General features: G+C 35.7%; 1 protein-coding gene across 6 annotated transcripts in view; it reads right to left on the bottom strand.

Annotated features, from left to right (window-relative positions):
* The window catches only part of DOCK7 (dedicator of cytokinesis 7), a 217,597-nt gene that overhangs the window by 170,652 nt on the left and 24,603 nt on the right, over positions 1 to 22,342 (bottom strand). For all 6 annotated transcript variants that reach the window (XM_037043560.1, XM_037043513.1, XM_037043528.1 and 3 more), the window contains exons 3-9: positions 16,631 to 16,806; positions 16,372 to 16,440; positions 10,149 to 10,278; positions 9,839 to 10,051; positions 9,401 to 9,486; positions 5,880 to 5,946; positions 3,728 to 3,877 (exon numbers count right to left, since the gene is read on the bottom strand). In XM_037043560.1, coding sequence (XP_036899455.1) covers positions 3,728 to 3,877; positions 5,880 to 5,946; positions 9,401 to 9,486; positions 9,839 to 10,051; positions 10,149 to 10,278; positions 16,372 to 16,440; positions 16,631 to 16,806 — 891 coding nt within the window. The remainder of the gene's footprint in view (positions 1 to 3,727; positions 3,878 to 5,879; positions 5,947 to 9,400; positions 9,487 to 9,838; positions 10,052 to 10,148; positions 10,279 to 16,371; positions 16,441 to 16,630; positions 16,807 to 22,342) is intronic.

The raw sequence follows: 22,342 nt of genomic DNA, 5'->3' as shown, positions 1-22,342 counted from the left end.
CGCAGCTGCCGTCGCTCTCTAACACCAGTGCCTTCTCCAGCTCACCAAGCTCCAGCTGCAGGAGAAGGAGGGTAAGTAGAGAGGTCTCTACACCATGGCTTGTACAAAGCAGATTGCCCACAAATCGACCAGTGGTAAAGTACCGAAGAAGCAACTGGCTACCAAAGCCACTTGCAAGAATGCACCCTCTACCGAGGGGTGAAGAAACCTTGTTACAGGCCTGGTACTATCAAATTAGATGTTATCAGAAGTCCACTGAACTTCTGGTTTACAAACTTCTCTTCCAGAGTCTGGTGCAAGAAATTGCTCATGACTTCAAAACAGACCTGTGCTTCCAGAGTGCAGCTATTGCTTCTTTGTAGGAAGCAAGTGAGGCCCATCTGTTTGGCCTTTTTGAAGACACCAACCTGTGTGCTGTACATGACAAATGTATAACAATTATGCCAAAAGACATCTAGCTAGCACGCTGCATATGTGGAGAATGTGCCTAAGAATCCACCATGATGGGAAACATCTCATTCCTTAAAAAAAAAAAAAAAAAAAAAATTCTCTTCTACCTGATACTGGTAGTTCTGAACATTAGATTTTTTTTTTAATGCGGTCAAACGGTACCCCTGATTGCAAGTAGAAAATACGGCACAGAAATCAGGTATTGGCACTTTTCCATTTTCATTTATGTGTGCATCTTTTAAATATAAATGTGGGGCCCTGGCTGGTGTAGCTCAGTGGATTGAGTGCGGGCCTGTGGACCACACGACCGCGGTTTGATTCCCAGTCAGGGCACATGCCTGGGTTGCAGGCCAGTTCCCAGCAGGGGATGCACAAGAGGCAACCATACATTGATGTTTCTCTCCCTCTCTCCTTCCCTTCCCCTCTAAAGATAAATAAATAAAATCTTTTAAAAAGATTAATATATATATATATATTTGGGGAAATAAAGCATTAATGCAAGTCAAAGAGTTTCAGTGAACATGTTTCAAGTAGCTCAACTTTATAACAATATAAATAAACCTATTAAATTTTTCTGGACAAGGCCAGCATCTGAATTTTTTTAAACAAGTAAATTTCTTTTTTTAAAAGATTTTATTCATTTACCTTTAGAGGGGAAGGGAAGGAGAGAAGGAGAGAAACATCAATGTATGGTTGCCTTTCGTGAGTCCCCTGCTGGGAACTGGCCTGCAACCCAGGCATGTGCTCTGACTGGGAATCAAATTGCGGTCGTGTGGTCCGCAGGCCCGCGCTCAATCCGCTGAGCTACACCAGCCAGGGTAAACAAGTAAATTTCTTCTTGATGGCAACTAAATGGTGTTTGTAGCATTTTTATCACATAGTAGATTCCATCAGCCCTGGCTGGTGTAGCCCAGTGGATTGAGCACAGGCCTGCGAACCAGAGGATCGCGATTCGATTCCCAGTCAGGGCACATGCCTGGGTTGCAGGCAGGTTCCCTGCAGGCCAGTTCCCAGCAGGGGACGCATGAAAGGCAACTGTACATGGATGTTTCTCTCCCTCTCTCCTTCCCCTCTAAAGATAAATAAATAAAATCTTAAAAAAAAAACCACATAGTAGATTCCATCCAATCACTATACTTTTCTGACTAAGTTGTCCTCCATGCAAGTATGTTTTTAATGTCTGTCTTCTGTGCTGTTCCTATAAGTTTGCTGTTAATCACATTAAACTATATTTTAAAAATATGTCAGCCTTCCCAAATAAATCTGTATATATTTAATGCAATCCCAGTCAACATTCCAGCAAGAAATGGCAAACACAGCAGTGGGACAAAAAAAGACTCCAGAGAAACAACCTCACATCACAAAGGAGACTTTGCAAAAGTAATGGGGAGAGAAAATCTTCTCAAAAATAGTGTTTTGTCACTTGGTTATTCATATTTGGGGGAAAGGTAAAAGTTTAATGTTCATCTCTACCTCACTGCAAACACAAAGTTCAATTTCATAAAAATTATACGTCTATATGTGAAAGTTAAAATAATTCCTCTTATAAGGGATAACCAAAGAGAATTACATTCTTGACTTTCAGTGAAGCAAAAAAATTATATACAAAATACTATAGCCATAAAGAGGAAGGTTCATCAATTAGACAACATAAAACAACAAATTTTGATTCATCAAAAATAACATTCTGGAAGAAAGCAAGCACAGAGTAGCAAAAAATGTGAGGAATAAAAATAACCAACAACAAACTAACATCTAGAATGTACTAAGAATTTCTACAAATCAATAATACAAAAGTCAAAACAACCCAATAAAAATATGGGCAAATGATTTCAACAGGCATTTCACAAAAAAGAATCTCCAATGACCAATAAGCATATAAGGATGGACAAATCAGTATTATCAGGAGAAAGGCAAATTATAAACAATGAATGCTAGAATGACTATAATTAAGAAGACTTTCAAATACCAGTTTGGTAAGAGTATAAAATGATTGAATCATTATGGGAAACTGTTTGATGTATTTATGTTAAACATAACATCTACACCAGCAATTTTCAACTTGTATGCTCCAAGAATTTTTAAAATATGTAATACCTGACTATTTAGTCACAGAAACTGTCCTCTTTTCCTTTAGATTACCAAGTAAAAAAATGACAACAGCCAACACAACAATAACCATCCGATGTGAATGTCCTGTCTTGAACCATAAATATATAGGTCATATATCAGAGCTACATCTTACTGGACACATCACCTAATAAGGTTGCATGTGACTGGTTAATTCTTATTAAGAAATCCTTATATAAAGTATAGGCACATAATTTTTTTTAAAAGTCACTTTGGACCAAAAAGGGTAGGTAATTACTATTACTAATATTATTATTATTTTATAAATCAATCAAAATTATATCTTTTGGGGGCATATTAGCAAAAAATATATTTTTTAGTATGCCAAAGAATTTTAGTGATTAATTTATGTTTGCCATGAGATGAAAAAGGTTTAAAATCACTGCCCTAAGTAGCTTAAAAATATTCAAATTTTAGGATTTGAATATTCTTACTTGGTTGACAGTTAAATCATAATGCTCCATAACCTCGATGATTTAGATTTTCATATTTACCAGTATATAATTTAGGAACTCAGTAATAAAATTATGGTATAGCTCCTGAGATGGTTAATTTTATAGGTCACTTTGGCTGGGCTATAATGCCCAATTGTTTGATCAAATACCAGACTAAATGTTGCTATGAAGGCATTTTTTAAAGGTGATTAACATCTAAATCGGTAGACTCTGAGGGTCAACAGATTACCCTCAAGATGGGGGGGTGGGCCTTGTCTAATTAATTGAAGGCCACAGAGCAAAGACTTAGGTTTCTCCATAAAGGCATTCTCAACACTACTTGCCTGAGTTCCTGGTATGCTGCCCTACAGAATTCAAAGTCAAGACTACAACGTCAGCTCTTACTTGAATTTCCAGGCAGCTGGCCTGTCCTACAAATTTTAGACTTGTCGGCCCTCATAATTACATGACTCAGTTCCTTCCTGTGTGTGTGTCTATATGTCTACATTTCACCAGTTTGTTTCTATGGAGAACCTTGACTAACATAACCCCTAACTCAAATAAAAAATTCAGTAGCACCTATACAATTCGTTAAAGAATATTAAGATGAAAAAATAAGTAAAGGTAAAATCTGTGTCCATGAAAAGCTGCCATATCAATAGGGAACAAGTATAAATGTACTAATAAACAAATACATTTAAAATTATTCTCACCTTTATTACAAGAAAAACATCTTGGGAAGGATAAGTGATAGAAAAAATAGCTGATCTTGCCAGGGTGGTAATGGCAGCAGGTGGCACATGTGGGCGTAACACTCCTTTCATCTGCTCAGAATTAAGGTCAAAATAAAAGTTTTCTGAAATCTAAAAAATACAAACATATTTTTAAATCTGTACATTTAAAAAAACTCACAGAAATCATACATACCTAGTCTTAAGTTATTATAGATTTTAAAACATATACTGTAACATACTTTGTCATATATTTCATTGACCAATTTTTACACGTCTAAATCAAGGCAAAAGAAATGTATAAACTATTTGGGAAATATAATAAACAGTCTAAAGAAGCATATCTCAAACTCTTTTGATTATAAATGTAACCTCTAATAATACCCCAAAAATTATTATTGAGATGAATTACCCCAAGTTTTCTTTTAAAAATTACATGAATAATATCTCGGCAGTTTTGTTTTTGTTTTTTATTTAATCTTTATTGTATCTTTTTCCATAACCATTTAGTCCCTTTACACCCCCCTCCACCCAGCAGTCACCACACTGCTGTCCACGCAGCAAAAATAAGTTGCTGGAGCAGAGTTCCACTGCAGGAAACCATAATATTTTGACAGCAGATGTCACTGAAACCAAGTCAAGTTTCTGCTACATCTTAGGGTTAGAATGTTAAGAAATGCTGTGATGAGACAGCCTTCTGTAAACTCTGATGATAAAACTAAGGGCAGGATTTAAGACAAAATATTTAAAATATACATAAATGATCTCTTATCTAGTGAGAAACTGAAAATTATGTCAACAAAAACTCACTGTCATTGTCATTCTTATGTTTTATAGACTGTCTAAAATGCGTTTCTTGTAGTATCTTTTCCATTACTTAAATTAAAAGAAAGTTACTTTTGCTACAGGCTTTTGGAACTCATTCAATGAAATAAAAACTAGGTACCAACTAAATTATTTCACAGGAATAAAATATTTAACAAGTCTTAAATTATTTCCTTTTTAAAAGATCCATGTTTAATAATTTTCATAAAAACTAATTTATTTTATAAAACAACTTAAGAAATAAGCCAGTCGGAAAAAGATAAATAGCATATGACCTCACTCATATGTGGAATCTAATGAACAAAATAATTTTGAACTCACAAACAAAATAAAACCAGAGGCATGGATCCATGGAACAGACAGAACTCAGAGGGGAAAGGGGTAGAAGGGACTGGAAGAAATTAGCCTAAGAACATATGAGGTTTGTCCAGAACCTATCCAGCCATGTAATATGAAAAATAAAGACATGTATTGAAGGAGATACAAGATACTGGAAACACTGTACATAATACAATGACAGCTCAGTCCCCTTCAAAGTAGGCACCTTGGAACCTCATGCAGTTCCCCCAGTCGCCGTCAGCTGCCCAGTTGTATTTTCCTGAGTCTCACTGACAGTCTGAAATCTCTTCCCTTTCTAAAATAACCTTAGTTTGGGGACAAGTCAGAAGGCACAAGATGCCAAATTTGGGCTGTAGGGGAGGGGCTGAGTCACATGAGTGATTTGATTTTTCACCCAAAATAGCCCCTGCAAGAGACATGATGTGTGAGCAGGCACACTGTTGTGATAAAGGGTCAATCACCAGTTGCCCATAGCTACAACTTCATGAATCATCCAAACAGTTTCCACAGAGGAACATTCAAACTTATCCCAAAATCTGATGCAGACTCGTTGCTCTGCTTGCCCAGTCATCTTGAATGTGAGGGCCACACAGTACACATGCTTATTCAACGGTGTATGGAATGACTAGTACAGTGAAGTCATCATTGTTCACGCAAGTGCACTACAATCCACTTTCCTTGGCTGCCAGGTTACATCAATGTCATGCAAACTGTTACTGTTACATTAGCAGTGGCTAGATTTTTTTCTAGACAGACCTCATGTATGCATATATCCATAGCCCACAAACACAGACAACAATGTAGTGAAGGCCACTGTGGGGGAGGCAGGGGCTGGCTGGAGGGAGGCAAAGAGGGGGAAAATAGTGGACAGTTGTACTAGTGTCAACAATAAAAAAATAAAAAACTTAAAATCAGGTTTCTGAAACCTATGATTATGATAAAAGATTAAGTTTAAACCATATAACCTTACCTTTTTCTTTTCCTTGACATCATATAAAGCCAAACTTGCAAAAATGGGTTCAATTTCAATCTCAAACCTTTAGGAAGAAAAAGAATGAAGCAGTTTTAAAGTAAATATAAAACATGATTGGAGAGAAATTCTCATTCCAAAAATAATCTCAATATCTTGTACTTTTCTAATCTGTGCTACACCATCTATGCTGCTTCTTCCTGAAACACCCTCTTTTGGGCGTATCTTTCACAGTTTATAGCAACAATTACCTACTGTATACCTACTGTATTTCTCCAGCTGTAAGTAATCTGTGCCCCAAAACTCATGGCATTTTAAATCTATTTTCTGACACTAAGCACTTTCTAACCTATAATTTTGTTATTTATGTATGTGGATATGTTGGACTTTAAACTTTAAAAGTAAAGACCTAATGTTTTCTTTTTCATATTATAAATCACATATTAAATGTAAAAACTTTAGCAGATACATACAAACATTCAGAAGAAAATAGAAGCATCCAAAATACCACCACATGGAGAGAACCATAATCAACAGTTTAATGCCCATCCATCTAGGCTTTTTTCTATCCATAAACACACTTGTTAAATTGACTTTTTTTGAATGAAGAATGTCACTGACTACATTATTTTGTAGTCTGCTTTTTTAACTTAGTATTTTATGGATATATTTCTATGCCATAAATATTAATCTCATTATCATTTTAAATGCTGGCATAATAATTCTCATGACTTATTTTAAAACTCTATGATTAAGTGAGATCTCTAATGACTTCCACAAACAACAACTTACATTAAGTAATTATTTGCGGAATGAAACAAAACACAGTACGAGGTTAACTAAAATGCTAGAATGATGGTTTTACTCAACCAAGGACTCATCTGCATCCTCTAGCAATGCCTAGAGATGTTTCGGGTTATCATTACTGCAGGAATATTACTGGTATTTATTGAGTAGTAGCCAAGGATGTGGCTAACTATTCTGCATTGTTAGGAGAGCCCCAGAAAACAAATAATTATCCAGACAAAAATGTCAATAATCTCATTTTTAAATCACAAACAACATATTTTCATCGGGTTAAGAGTTTAATAAAAGGCCATTTATAAAGATTTGGACATAATTTAGGGAAAACAACTACAAACAGTGCTATTCCCTGGACACAGCAACAGCAGCAAGTCATTACCAACCCTTGACCTAAGGGAGAATGTGCAAGTGGTAACCAAAACACAGAAAAACAGCTGTATGGAGAACCCTTCACAAAAACTGTGGCCCTGGGGACAGGAAAGCAACCAGTTGATGTGACCTAGCAGGGAAGGAGTTAAGAAAAATAATATCTCAACCTGATCTCACTCTCTTCCACCCTCTGACTTCCTACTGATGCTTTTCTTAGCAGACCCACCCACAAGCCAAAAGAAGAGGGATCTTGGTGATATTGCCTACATAAGCCAGCCTCTACTCCACACCCTCTGGAACACCTGATAATGCCAGTCTTTTTGATTTGCCAGTCCTTTTTTTACTTTTAACCGAATCTGGTGGGTAAGCAGAATCTTATTAGATTTTTAACATGCATCCTTTCGTGTTTAATGGCCACCTGGATATCCCCTTTTCGCCTACTTTTCTATTTACTGTTTGACCTTTTCTTCGTCGTTTCATACTTCTTTATGTATTCTGGTTATGAGCACTTTGTCAAGTGTATGTATTGGAAATTTCTTCTCCTTCTGTTGGTGAAGGGGTAGAGAAAGGGAGACAGAAAGAAAGAAGAGACAGTAGGGGTGGTAGGGGAGAGAAAGAGAGAGAAACACCACACACAGACTAATAAAACAGATATCAGACTGTCCGGCCACCTTACTGAAAAGATTAGCCTTTCCCCACTGTCTACAATGCCACTTTTATGGTAAATCAAAAATCCATACACATGCACGTTTACTGCTAGCTCTATTCCATTGGTCTAGTTGTCTAGTTGTATATCAATGCTATCATGTCTTAATTATGTAGCTTCATAAAGTGTTCATATATGGTTGCTTTTTGTAAAGTTCTTCAGAACCATCCTGTCTCCTTTTGGCCCTTTGTATTTTCATATAAATTTTAGATGCAGCTGAAAATAAGCAAAAAATGAGTCAAAGGTAACAGAAATGTTAATTCCAATGACCCTCTGAAGCCTTCAAGGTGCATGCCTTATGTCATCCCTAGCTAGACCTGACTGTCTCATGTATGTGGGGTTCTTATACCTATGTACATTGCATAAATCTGGTTATTTTCTCTTGCTAATATGACTCATGCCTATTTGATTATTAGACTAAAAGAAGAACCTTGGGGGTAGAGAAGAGTTTGTTCCTTTCCCACATAACTGTGCCTGGGTGGGGTTTCCCTGAATGTCTAGACAAACAATCCTCTAAATATTAGAAATAATTTTCTTGCTGGACAATGACATGGCCATCTGCAAGCCAGGAAAAGAGGTGTCACCAAAAACCAATCCTACCAGAAACTTGAATTTCACAGTCTCCAAAACCATAAAAAAATAAAAATCTGTTGTTTAATCCCCCCAGTATATGGTATTTTGTTATGAAAACCTGAGCAGACTACTAACAGTTATGGAGTTTCTTTCTAAGGTGATGAATATGTTCTAGAATTAGATAGTAGTGATAATTGCATAACTATGAATGTACTAAAAACCACCAACCTACTTACTTTAAAAGGGTGAAATTTATGACAAGTAAATTATATAAAAACTTGTTCTTAAAAAAAGATTATAAACAGATGTCCAGATATTTGAAAGACCCAATACACTAAATCTAACAGGTTTCTGAATAAGTTCAATTAAATATATAAAGTCTTAGCTTTCAAAGGGAGAAAACTGCACATGTTATCCATACACAGAAGTGGTTTGTACTGATGAGTTGCTTCTTTCAAAACAGCTCTATGGATTGAAATTTCTTTTTTCATAAGTCAGAACTAATAACTAACTAACTAATAATATTAACATAATAGGATGAAAAGAACATAGCTTGTTTTTGAGTTACTGGTTGCACAATGATGAACACGCCAGTTAAACTCTGCTAATGCTTTTGAACCCTAGTTTTCTCATTTGTAAAATGAAGAAAATAATATCTACCTCGTAGAATTACTCTGAAGGCATGAAACAAAGTAAGAGAAAGCACTCTGTGACTCAGAATACAAATGTGAATACGCACTGACATTTTTTAAGGAAAAAAACATATACTTCAAAATCTTTTTTAAAAAGCCTATCATGTAATATGTACAATCAATTCTTTAAGGAAAAAGGTACTTTGTCTTTATATCCCCCAAGCCAAGAACAGTACCTACTAACACTAGAGAACAGTGTTTCAGTGAACTTTTTTTTCCTCAGGTTTTAAGACTGACTGTATAGCTGTGGCAAAATGTCATCGTCACTGTCATCGTCACCTGTGAGCCAAAAATGCTCTAAAGCTCAGATTCACAAGAGCAATGCTTCTCAAAAGAACACAGTAAACAAGGATACAATAAACAAAATAAATACTCACTTGAGTGATAAACATTTTACAAGAAGTCTTTGACCGAAATGTTCTTTGGGCACCTCAGGAACACTAAGTCGTTCTATTGGTTCTTCCTACAAATTGACAAACAACACCAAAAGGAACATGCTTGTCATATTTCAACCCTTTATAATTTCTTTAAGAAGTCATTTTATTAACTTAATACTTTTAGTTTTCATAACTGAACATACAATACAATGACCTATTTATCCTCAAACAGAAGTCATTAGATCATAAGTATGCTAAATTCACAGAAGTTATTCATTAAGGATAAATTTGCTAGAATAAAAACTACATTTTATTTACAAAAATACAGCTATTTTTCAATTAAATTTTATTTTCTATTATTGTAATAATATATACAATTCATACTTCTAAAATATCTATTTCTTAATTATTTGTGTCTATATTCCCCAATAACTATACCTCATCTGGTGATGGATGCAAAGCAAAGAGTTCTTTGTGGCGGTTTGATTTCCTCTGGTCATCATTCTGACGGTCTATTTCTTCATTTGGAGTTCGATCAAGTAAATTGGGAAGCAGAGCATCAGGAAGTGAATTTTTCAAGTCAAAAATACTGCAGGCCCAGCTACCCCTTGGAGTATCATCTATTGACATGGAACGTCTTTTAAGATCATCCTGTCATGCAAAACATTAAAAAATAAGTATATTAATTAATGGATAAGACATAAACTATTAAAAAACACTTATAGTCATTTAAAAATAAAAATATTACTTGTTCATCCTGGTAGTTGCTGCCATCTGGAGCTTCATCAGATTCAAAGACCTGTTTTGGCAAACCTTTTTGCCTTTCTTTCTGTTTATCTAATGTATTGGGATTAAATCCTGTTCCCAGTTTATGATACCTATTCAAAATAAAACAGTTAAATCAATATTAATTTTTGAACATTTTTTACTTTTTCATCATTAATAATAAGCTAAATATTCTCTGCATTATTTCTTTACATAATAGAGGTATATTCTTGCAGTTTTGAGTGTGCTAAACATTCAACCAGAGGTTTAAGAAAACTTCCACTCAAAGTTCTTTTTATCCAACTACAGAGCAGATTATGAGTTTCTAGACGTAAATCATATTCTCCTTCTTTTTTATGACAACCATGTATATATAATTTAAAGTTAGGTGGAATCTAATGAACAAACTGAACTAATAAGCAAAATAGAGAGAGACTCATAGATAGAGACCAGAGGTAAGTGGGGAGGACCAGGGATAGAGGGATTAAGAAAAAAGAAAAACAAAAGAGAAAGAATTCATGGACAACAGTGTGGTGGCTAGGGGGGTAGGGGGTGGCAGGTGGAAGAGAGTACAATACAAGGAGGACAAATGGTGACAGAAAAAACTAAAATAAATTACAAATTACAAAAATAAAGTTGTTCTTTCAGTTCATAGAATAAATCAGTAAAAGGAAAGAATGGAAAGCCATGTCAAAGAATAAAATGTTAGAGTCGAAAATATATATTGCATTCATAATATAAAATTTTAAAAAGCAAAAAACAGACATAAAAACATTGAATCTTAAAATTTCAAAGAGCCAAAGTATTTTGCTACATCGCTCAGGTATCTTAACCAACCTAAAGCCACAGACCTTTTAAAATAAAAAGGTCAGGATCTACATCACTGTATACATATATTACTTAACATGTATTATTTCACTCTTAATGTTTCCTTCTTTCCTAACAACCTGATATCCAAGATCATCAAAGACACTAAGACCAAAGAGCAATTGTTCATACCTCATACAGTCAAACAGGGTAAATTTCTAATTGGAGCAAAAACAACTAATTAACAGAGGATGGTATGGTTCTTACTACCAGATAATTATTTATGAAATAATGAAGAATCAAATATATGCATCACTGACATCATGTCTTGTTGCTGAGGATATTGAAATAGAAGTACACTGTTATTTATAGTCATTACTGTTATTAGTACCACTGTTCAAACCATCAGCAAGTGCCAACTGAGCCCCTAATCTTGTAGAGTGCCATGGAATGTGGCCATAAGAAGTACTCCCCAAGTTGCACTGAACGTAGTACTCTATGCTTGTATTACATGTAACAGTGCCCCCTAGCTCAAATTCAAAATAAAATGGATATCCCTTTGGCGGACAAAAATAGCAGCTACATGACATTCACATCACAGCATAATCACAAAATAAAAGGAAGCAATTTCCTCTGGAAGAACTAAGATAAAGGCACTCCATACAGTAACATGAAAGGTATACTCAGATGTTTTAACTTTTTGTGAAATGTTTAGTGCCTTGACTTGTGATGCTGCATATCTAAGTTGCTCTAATAATCAATAATAATGTTACATTCTGCCTCCTTTATCTTCTTTTTTATAAATAATTTCTTATTCAATTATTTTTAGAGAGAGGGCAAGGGAGGTAGAAAGACAGCAAGAGAAACATCAATGTGAGAAACATCAGTCGTTGCCTCTTGCACATGCCCTGAGCAGGGGCAGGCCCACAACTCGGGGGTGTGCACTGACCAGAAACTGAACCCACGTTTCGCTTTGCAGGACAATGCCCAACCAACTGAGCCACACAGGTCAGGACTATCTCCTTTATGTTCCAAAAAGCTAACTGTATAAAATTCTACAGAGCTGACATTCATGATTAATACTCTTCTATGTATTACCATTGTGTCCTCTGGTCAATTGCTGTGATAAGGCTCTACATGATTACCCATCAACCCCCTACACACTATCATTTGTGTGACCTCCTATCTTGACATTCTCACCCTCATTTATTCTGTTCCAGTTACACTGACATCTTTGCTATTCCTGGTACATTCCTAGCATGCTTCCAATATGAAGCCTTTGCATACACTGTTCTTCCCTCTAATACACTCTTCCCCCAGATATACAAAGGGCTCACCCCCTTAATTCCTTCAGGTCTTTGCTCAAATTCATCTTTATCAGTAAGGTCTCTTCTGATTACTTATATGAAGTAGAAAATTGAGCCCTTCTTCTTGATTCTCCCTATCCCCTTCACTCTACTTTTTTTCTCCACAAGAGTTAGGTGCACCACATCTGATACATATTTATCTGTGTTTGTTTATTGTCCATTGCCCTCATCTCAATTAATGTAAGGTCCATGAGGGTAGGGAGTTAGTTTTGTTGATTGTTGTATCATCACTGCTTTGTATATAGCTGGCATATACAAGACTCTCAATAAGTATTTGTTGAATGAATAAATAAATGAAGTATTTTCTGTTCTTTCTCCTTTGTGCTAAATTATGGAAAACTTGTGGCTTCATCTAATTCACTCTCTAGTCACCTCTGGCATTTAGCCCATCTGCTGAGTTTTAATATTTTTTCACTGAGCAAAATTTTAATTTCCAAAGACAAATAGTTGATATTTGTCTGGTTACCATATCCATTCACATCTCTTTGAAGATATTAATTATACTTATGTGCCTTGATATGTAGTCCACTAACTATTTCATGATAGTCAGTTTTTATTTGTAGTTTGATAATTCTTTTCCAAATGCAATAGCTTTCATCAAATAGTTGGCAATTCTGGGTTCTATGCATATTTTTGAATTTGTATCCCCTTATCTGTCTGGAAATATTGTATCTGCTCCACCCAGTCCACAGCCAGTAGTCTTCTTTACACAGTCTTCTCTTCTCAATCTCCATAGAGAAGAGCCAAATCACGCTGATAGGCAGTCTGCCAGGACGAGTCTTCTAGGTGCAACGGCTATCTTCTTCCAAGGTTTGCCCTCCCTGGACACTATACTATCAACTCAAGCCTCTACAATTACCACTCTTTAAAAAGGCAGATACCTTTGTTGCCCCAACTGTGCACACGTGGTATAGGGGGTTTCAAAGTAAAATAATGCCCAATAGTTTCCCCAGACTCCTCTTCCACTGCCTGCATTCACTCCTTTCTGACCTTAAACTACTACACACACAATGGGGCAAAAGTAGTTTACAGTCGTGAGTATACAAAAGAGTTTATTCTTGTATTATTTATTATTTTTCATGCAAATAACTGTAAATCCACTTTTGTTCAACCCTGTAGTGTATGTTTTCTTTATATCTATACATACACATATATATATAACTTTAAGAGATATACATATCCTTTTTGCATATATCTTCTTAAATTATTCTGCACTATGGTTTTCTCTTATGTTCCACTCAGACCTCTTTTCTTCTATCTTTCAGGGATACTTTAAAACTTCTATCAGAAGTACCCTTTTTTGTCTTCCATTTACCATTGCAGATAATAAATAATATCTAGTATAACAAAAATTATACATAAGCTTTAGAATCTGATGCCCTGTTTTAATCTCATTATTTCACTATTTGGTTATGGGACCTCAAAAAATTTACTGAACTACTCTGAGCCTGAGCTGCTTTTCTGCTGGAACCTTAAATGAGATGAATATAAAGTACCCAATAAAATGACCAACACATAGTAAGTACCCATAAATGTTAACTGTCTTCCCCTCTTGCCTAAATCAAGGTCAGCAACCCCATAATTAGAATTAAGTAGTAGAGCCCTGACCAGCGTGGTTTAGTTGGTTGGGCATCATTCCACTGGTTTGACTCCTAGTGAGGGGACATGCCTGGGTCGTGGATTCCGTCCTAGGTCAAGCACATACAAGATCAATGTTTCTTTCCCTCTCTTTCTCCTTCCTTTCTTTTCTCTCAGGGAGGGGGGAGGGGAGGAAAAGGAGGGGGATGAGGAGGGACAGGAGGAGGGAGGGAAGAAAGGTGAGAAGGGAGAGGAGGGGGAGGGTAGAGAGGAGGAAAGAGAAGGGAAGGGAGAAGGAAAGGGATAGGAGGGGGAGAGGGGAAGGAGAGGGGAAAGGAGGAGAGGCTTTGTAAAAAAATTAAGTAGTAGATTCCATATTCTAAGTTAATATATTTTATAACTAATCTCTTTTGATTAAGATATCTGATTACAAGTTTCCAACACACATGCATAGATGTAAAGACTTTTGTGTTATCTGACAGAGGAACGTGTTTAGCACTAATGTCAAAATCTTGCTATTGAAATACTTATCAAAATTGTAAGTTCATAAAACAGCTCTTCTTTATAAAGAGTAGCAGTCTGTGCTTTTATTAGGTAACACTAAAACTAAAAAGCATGTCAGCAGTATTCCTGAGAGTGATGCTTAGCACAATATTAAACCGGATGAAATAAGACAGCAGCTATAAGGGCAAAACAATATGTAATGGTCACATCACCATTGCAAGTACAAATGAGCACAGATTACGTCACTTCCACAAATAACAGTTCATAACATAATATAAAGACTCTTCATATAAAGACTCTTCTCTCCATTATGCACATTAACAAAGAAAACAGTTTTATTTGAAGCTGAGTATTTTATTATTAAACTTTCTTGTTTTCTTGCAAAGCTGTTGTTGCACTGTATAAAAATTGCACCAGCAGACACAATACATTACAAAATTAAGACAGCATTAATCATCATCTGACACTATAATGACTATACAAATTGTCTCCACTGCCAGTTATTTCCAATGGCAACATCATTAAGTATTCTGACCCAAATCCAGAGACAGATGTAAGCAATTTACAATATTATATAAGACTCATGATAGTAATGTTATCTTTGAATTACATCATTTTGATAACTGGATTTTACCATAGGTATTTTCAGGAATTCTGAATATTAACTGTAGCCTAGCCTAAAAATTATAGGGTGTTATAAAAAGGTACATATTGTGTTTATCTGCAATCATTATAAGGTTAGGGGGTTATTTTCTTCCAGTAGCACTGTTGTGGTTTCTTTTTCCACTGGTATTACTAAAAGTTGCTATTTTCGATCTTCCATCTACATTAACTTAAGAGAACCATGCTAGAGCAGGTTGTTTCATGCTACTTTATTTGGGGGTTCCACCTTCACTCAACAGATTTTACATATTTCTCATATGCTTCTTCACTCATTAGTTCATCTAGTTCTGAAGGGTTATGCAGGGTCATCTTGATTGCAAACCACCTTCACAAGATTTATTGACAAGTGCTGGATTTTCTGCAAGAGTTTCATTAACTTCAATTACCTCTCCTGTTAGAGGAGAATAGAGTTCACTAGCAGCTTTCACACTTTCCAACATACCAAACTCATCTTGTTTGTTTGATTTTGCCCCTATGTCAGGCGGACTACAGTAAACACCATCTCCCAAAGCTTCCTGTGCAAAACTGCTGATCCCCACTGTTCCAGTACCAATTTTTGTTGTCACCCATTCATTTTTCTCTGTGAATTTACACAGGGAGAGTAGATTGGGGTCAGTGGGCAGTGATCTGAGGGTGCCAGCCCTCAAACCCCAGGGCCATAGTGGCCAGGAGGCTCAATGACACTGAAGGGGCCCGCAAGCTCTGCGCCACTGGCAACATATTCACAGGAGTCCATTTTACTTCTTCACCTGGTGTTTCATTCAACACCATCCATTAGAAAAATAAAATTTGTGGTAGAATAAAACATTATTTTTTATAAATATTTTCTTGGTTAAATGTACAGATCAAAGACCTGTAAAAATTTAGTTAATGAACAGTAGAGATGTTTCAAACAGCTTGATCTGGAAAACTGGTTATTATATTTCACTATTTACATTCAATAAACTGGATTCTTTTTTAATAAAATCATTCACCAATATCTATCGATAATTTATCAAAAGAATTAGACTATAAATCATTATCATATACTATTAGTTATTAAAGATCTATGGCAATACAGAAATACTACCCCTACAAACCTATTATTTTATAAGAAGAATAAGTAAAAGTTATTGTAGAACTCCTAAAATAAGGCATATATATAAAAGGTTCTTCTTTTGCTTCCTCAGCTTTTGTTTAAATAAACAAAGGCCTCATAATATTTATTAATTTACCTTAATCCAGTTATAGATCCTACTCAGTATTCTACTCAGCATTTTTAAGTGTTATAAGAAACATGTAACTTACTTTCTGATCACAATTGCCCAGTCTTCTGTATAACTTCTTATACAATCTCTAACATGTGGATCCATTTCACTATTTTAAAAAAGAAAACATATTTGTAGCTCAGACAGGAAAGCACTGATGTTGACGAATCTGGTTGCTACAGTTCTTGTTTGTATGACAGACATAACCCCACCATAACAAAATAGGATATAAATCAAATAATGGAAAGTAGCTTTCCTGTAGTTGCACTGAAACCAAAAATAGGTAAATGTGTCCTTACCTTTCTTCAGGTACAGCTGAAACAAGGGTTCTGCAGTCCCTAGGACTATAAACAACTTCAATATCATCTGGAGGGAATTCAATCAAATCCCTTAAAGGCCCAGAATCCACAGCTAAGGGATGAGTAACGAGGTAATCTTCCAAATCCACTGGATCTACTGCTTCCGTAAGGGGCACCTTTAGAAAGGAGGAAGGGCGGAGGAATTTTAAAACTCTAAGCAAAAAAAGTGTTTTTAAATATATGTTTTAACCTAGTTATTTCTCAGTTTTCAACAGATACAATAAAAAATCCCACAAGGTACTGACCTTCTAACACTCCTTCATTTTTTGGGTTATACTCTTTGCTCCTCTTGCTTAGACTTTACCCATACCTTTCATGGAAAGCCAGTAACGATCATTAACAGTTTTATAATACTTTACAGTGACAGAATGTTTACTGGAAGAATTCTTTTTCCCTTAAAAATCTCTGGAATTTTGCTGAGTTTCTAAACAGTGGCTTAATTTTATTTGTTGCTACTGTTGATTATCCCAGTAAAAATATATAACCAGACTAAGGTACGGTGAAAAGTGGACCTCCAAAAGATCTCTATATACCAATCCATGGACGACAGCAAAAAATTAAGATAAAAAATAAAAGATGTGATCTATCTGAGTGAGTCAAATGCAATCATATATATCCTTATATGAAGACAGAGGGAGAGTGGGACCACACAGTGGAGAAAACGGTATGAAGACACAGCAAAGAGAGAGATGAAGATTCTGGCCTTAAATGCAGAAGTGATGCAGTTACAAGCAGCCACCACAATGTGGAAGAAGCAAGAAACTTAATTCTCTCCCAGATGCTCCAAAGGCAGTGTGGCCTTGCCAAAACCTTGATTTCAGCCCACTGATGCTGGTATCAGACTTCTGGACTTAAGCACTGTGAGAAAATAAATTGCTTTTGTTTTAAGCCACCCAGTTTGTGGTACTTTATCACAGTAGTCAAAGAAACTAGTACAAAGACACTATTTAAAGTATCTATTAGTAATAATAGAATATTCAGGGCATTTCTTGGACAAGTTGAAAATATACTTAATATTAAGACACCCAAATTTTTTTCTGGCTCAAGAAAGAAAAATATTCAGGTAAAACTGTGAAGGATTATGTAACAAGTATGCATATGGATTAATGAAAATAAAAACATGTTATTTCTCAAGGCACTTGACTGGGTAAAAACACTGAGACCTGCCTCTCTCAGCAGGTGTGTGTGACTAAAACATAGCCTTTAATCTATGCTTCTTTGAACTGAACAACTAGTAACAGGTAAAGCAACAACACTATAAAGATATTAAGTTAAATAATGAAAGACCAGCACCTCACAAACACTCAAAAGATAGTAGCTATTATCATTATCATTATGTTTGCTCATTTAACTCTCTCTAAACCCTATAAGGTAGAGATAATTACTATTTTAATTCTATAAATAAAAGCATTTATACTCAAAAAGTTAAACTTCTGGAAATAAAACAGCCACAAAAATCACAGAACAAAATTGTTTTCTTAGAGATAATAAGCTTATTTAAATATTTACATATTTATGGTTTTTAATATGTACAAAAGAGCAAAATTTTTAATTGGGTCTTCAAGCTCTAAAATTCATGAGTTTTCCTCTCATAACCATAAAATTTAAATAACTAAGTAAGTAAATAGGGGAGGAACAGAGAAAGAGAGGGAAGGAAACATCAATGTGTGAGATACATGGATCAGTTGCCTCCGACTCACCACCAACCGAGGGCCTGGCCCACAACACAGACCTGTGTCCTGACCTGAATCTAACTGGTGACCTTTTGCTTCACAGGCCTGAGTTCCATTCCACCCATTAAGCCACACCATCCAGGGCTAAAAAATAAATAAAATATATTTTTTAAAATGTTAAGGGGAGTATTTTCACTTGTGGGAAAAAGGACTAGACATATACTCTTTCCCCTATTCTTCCCACTAATTACAACTACAAACCTGAGACATTATATATGAAATAAACGTAAGAGATTCTGAAAGGTAGAGAGAAAAAGGCAGGCTAGCAGCAACCTGGAGACCAAGGAATGGCACAATTTCTTTTTGCCTTACGTACTCCAGACTTGGAGCTAAAGAAGCCCGCTGCCCAGAAACACCAAGGAGCACAGGGGGAAAAAAGCCTGAACAAAACAAAAGCCTGTTCTCCCCAGCCAAAAAGTCCAAGAAACAGGCAGCCTACCGCAATAGAAATGTTCAGGTAATAACCATTCTACTCCAGCTAAAGATCACATGAAAAACTCTGGTCTCAGTCATTTCCACACCAGCAAAGCCCAAGTGAGAAGCTAGACTTCACCCTCACTGAGCTGTAAAAAAGCATCCCAACGCTCCAACCAGCTTGGTTTCAGAAAAGTTAGAGTGGGGAGCTGAGATCTGCATACATATTGTGAAGTAATGAGCCCCCACCCAGGGTTACTGGAAACCACACAGGGAATCTGGACACACACTCCCACTCAGCATAACAAGGCACCTCTTCCCCTTATTGCTGTGGCGGTGTCAGAGAAGGTCTCTGTGTAACACAATGCCTATAGGGAAGAGGGACAAAAAGGTTCATAAACTTTTACACTTCACTCAAAGGGGTAAAATGTGACTATCGGCAATGTGACAATTTATACACAATTCAATATCTTCAGCAAACACTACAAAGGCTATACAGAGATATGCACTGAACAACAGTATAAATCAATCAAAATGTAATATTAAGAAGGGTTTAGACAAGAAAAAGAAGAAAAGGAAAATAAAAACAGAGAACAAACAAAAATGAAAACCAGTGATTAAAGCCCGAGCAGAACAGGAATAACATTATATTTAAACAGTCTACAAAAAGAGGTAAGACACTAGCAGAATGGATTTAAAAACACGATCCACATGTATGACATACAAAAACTCACTTCAAATGAGACAATATTAAGAGGCTGAAAACAAAAGGATGGAAAACGATATACCATGCATGCATAATCAAAAGAAAACAGAAGTGGCTACATTATTTTGGATAAAGAAGACTTCTGGGGAAAAAAAGCATTACATGAAGAGGAACATTACCTGATGACAGCAGGTACGATCCACTGAGAAAACAGAGCAATCTGAAATGTGCGTTTACTAAACAACAGAGCTATAATGTATGTGAAGAACACATTAACTGACAGAAAGGGAGAAATCTAAGAAAAAATCTATAGTTATACTTGATGTCAAAACATATCTCTCAACAACTGAAAGACAGAACATCAACAAGGATATGGTAAAGCTCAAAAGCACCATTAACTAGCAGGATCTTACTGACATTCATAAAACAGTCTGCTCAAATGGCAACAAAATAAACACTTTCACAATAAAGCCACAAAAGCATATGTAAGCTGGACCATATCCAGACCTATAAAACAAGCCTTAACAAATTAAAAAATAAAATAACACTATACAGTATGTTCTCTAATCATAATGTAATCAAACTAGAAATTAGGAACAGAAAGATAACAGGAAAATCTCCAAATACTTGGATGCAAAACAACACACTTCCAAATAATGAATCATTATTTGGAAGAAGTCTAAAAAGTAAAATTTTTAAAATACATTAAACTAAATAAAAATACAACATAAAACTTTTGGGATGAGGGAAATGCAAAATCAAAAACATGAGATACTACTTCATACCCATTATGATGACTATTATTTTTTTAAATGGAAAACAAAAAATATAGGAGAAAATATAGAGAAACTGGAACTTTGTACATTGTTGGTAGGAATGTAAAATGGTACAGCTACCGTAGAAAATAGTTTGGTGTTCTAAAAAAAAAAAACCCCAAAACACGGTATTACCATTTGATCTACCAATTCGACTTCTAGATATATACCCCCAAAATCGAAATGAAGACTCAAATAGATTTTGCACACTTGTGTTCATAGCAACATCAACACCCATAGCCAAAAGGTGGAAACAATCCATCCACAAATGCATGGATAAACAAAATGGGGCATATACATACAATGACATATTATTCGGCCTTAAAAAGTAACGAAATTCTAACACACTACAACATGGATGAACCTTGAAGACATTGCACTGAGTGAAATAAACCAGATACAAAAAAAAACAAACATTGTATGATTCCACTTATATAAGGTACATAAAACAGACGAATTCATAGAGATAGAAATTAGAGGTTACCAGGGATTGAGAGGAGAGAATAATAGGTAACTATTGTCTAGTGGGCATAGGGTTTCAGTCTGGAATAATAAACAATTTCTGGCAATGGATAATGGTGATAGTGGTGATAGTTGCACAACATTGTGAATATATTTAATGCCATTGAATTATAAATTTAGAAATGGATAAAATGGTAAATTTGTGTTATGTATATTTTACCATCAGATAGATAAAATACTTTTAAATGATCATTTTTCAAAAACTTAAGTCAGTGCTTCTCCACCCAGGTATTATTTTCAGGGCAATATACCTTTTAGGATTTAAATTATCACAAATGAATGCTCAATGAAAATAATGCAAAAAAGTTGGGAGTCCTTACAGAATAATGTTGCAGTCTCCTCCCTTTTGTCAGTAAATACAGGCTCTTTCTTTGGAGTCTTGCAAAATAATTCATAGTTGTAAGCGGCTCATCACTACATCCCAAGACTAACCCAGGGAGCTGTCTCCCCGTGGGAGACATTCAAAATTAATCTTTCCTCAAAGAATGACCAACCATATCAAGAGTGAGTGTTAGGGTAAGACAGGAAGCTATGACATGCTCTTAAAAACACCAAATCACAGAGAGGATAAATGATCTTGTTTCCATAACTCATAGAGAAGGTCATGGGCTTTCTAGGTGCAAAGTTAGCTAGACCTGCATCAAGGAAAAAAATTTATTTTTGCTACAACTGTAGCAAAAATACATTCTCCATTCTCTCTGATGCCCACGGGGAGACAGCTTCCTGGGTTAGTCTTGGGATGTAGTGATGAGCTGCTTACAACTATGAATCATTTTGCAAGACTCCAAAGAAAGCCTGTGTTTACTGACAAAAGAAAGGACCCTGCAACACTATTCTGTAAGAGAGAAGGAATGATGGGGCAGTAAGCAGGGCTACAGGGTGGCAAAGAGAAACAGTAGAGAAACACTTGAAAGCCCTGGCTGGTGTAGCTCAGTGGATTGAGCACAGGCCTGTGAACCATAGGATCGTGGTTCGATTCCCAGTCAGGGCACATGTCTAGGTTGCAGGCTGGTTCCCTGCAGGCCAGTTCCCAGCAGGGGATGCCCGAAAGGCAACCATACATTGATGTTTCTCTCCCTCTCTCCTTCCCCTCTAAAGATAAATAAATAAATAAAATATTTTTTAAAAAACTTTATATAAAAAAAAAGAAACACTCGAGAATCTCTCATAGGCAATGTGTGAACTTGTCTTACTTCAGCAATAACTGTGTGGGAATTTTGGCTGACACGATTACTGTTAAGATTTCTTTCAGTCCTTTCCAATATGCCATCAACCTTCTAGTATTTAATTAGTAGTTTGGGGTTGGGGGAAAGAGGGTAAAAGAATGATAGCTAAAGGGTTTCTTTTTGAGATGATAAAAATGTTCTAAATTGACTGTAACAATGGTTGTACACATCTACAAATATATTAAATCCACTGAATTGTAAATTAAATGGGTAAATTGTATGGTATGTAAATTAAA

The sequence above is a fragment of the Sturnira hondurensis genome, unplaced genomic scaffold (assembly GCF_014824575.4).
Source record: "Sturnira hondurensis isolate 20B ecotype Veracruz unplaced genomic scaffold, ASM1482457v3 Scaffold0000648, whole genome shotgun sequence".
Classification (NCBI taxonomy): Eukaryota; Metazoa; Chordata; class Mammalia; order Chiroptera; family Phyllostomidae; genus Sturnira; species Sturnira hondurensis.
Note: the sequence above shows the minus strand (reverse complement) of the source record. Positions and strands in the feature narration are given on the sequence as shown.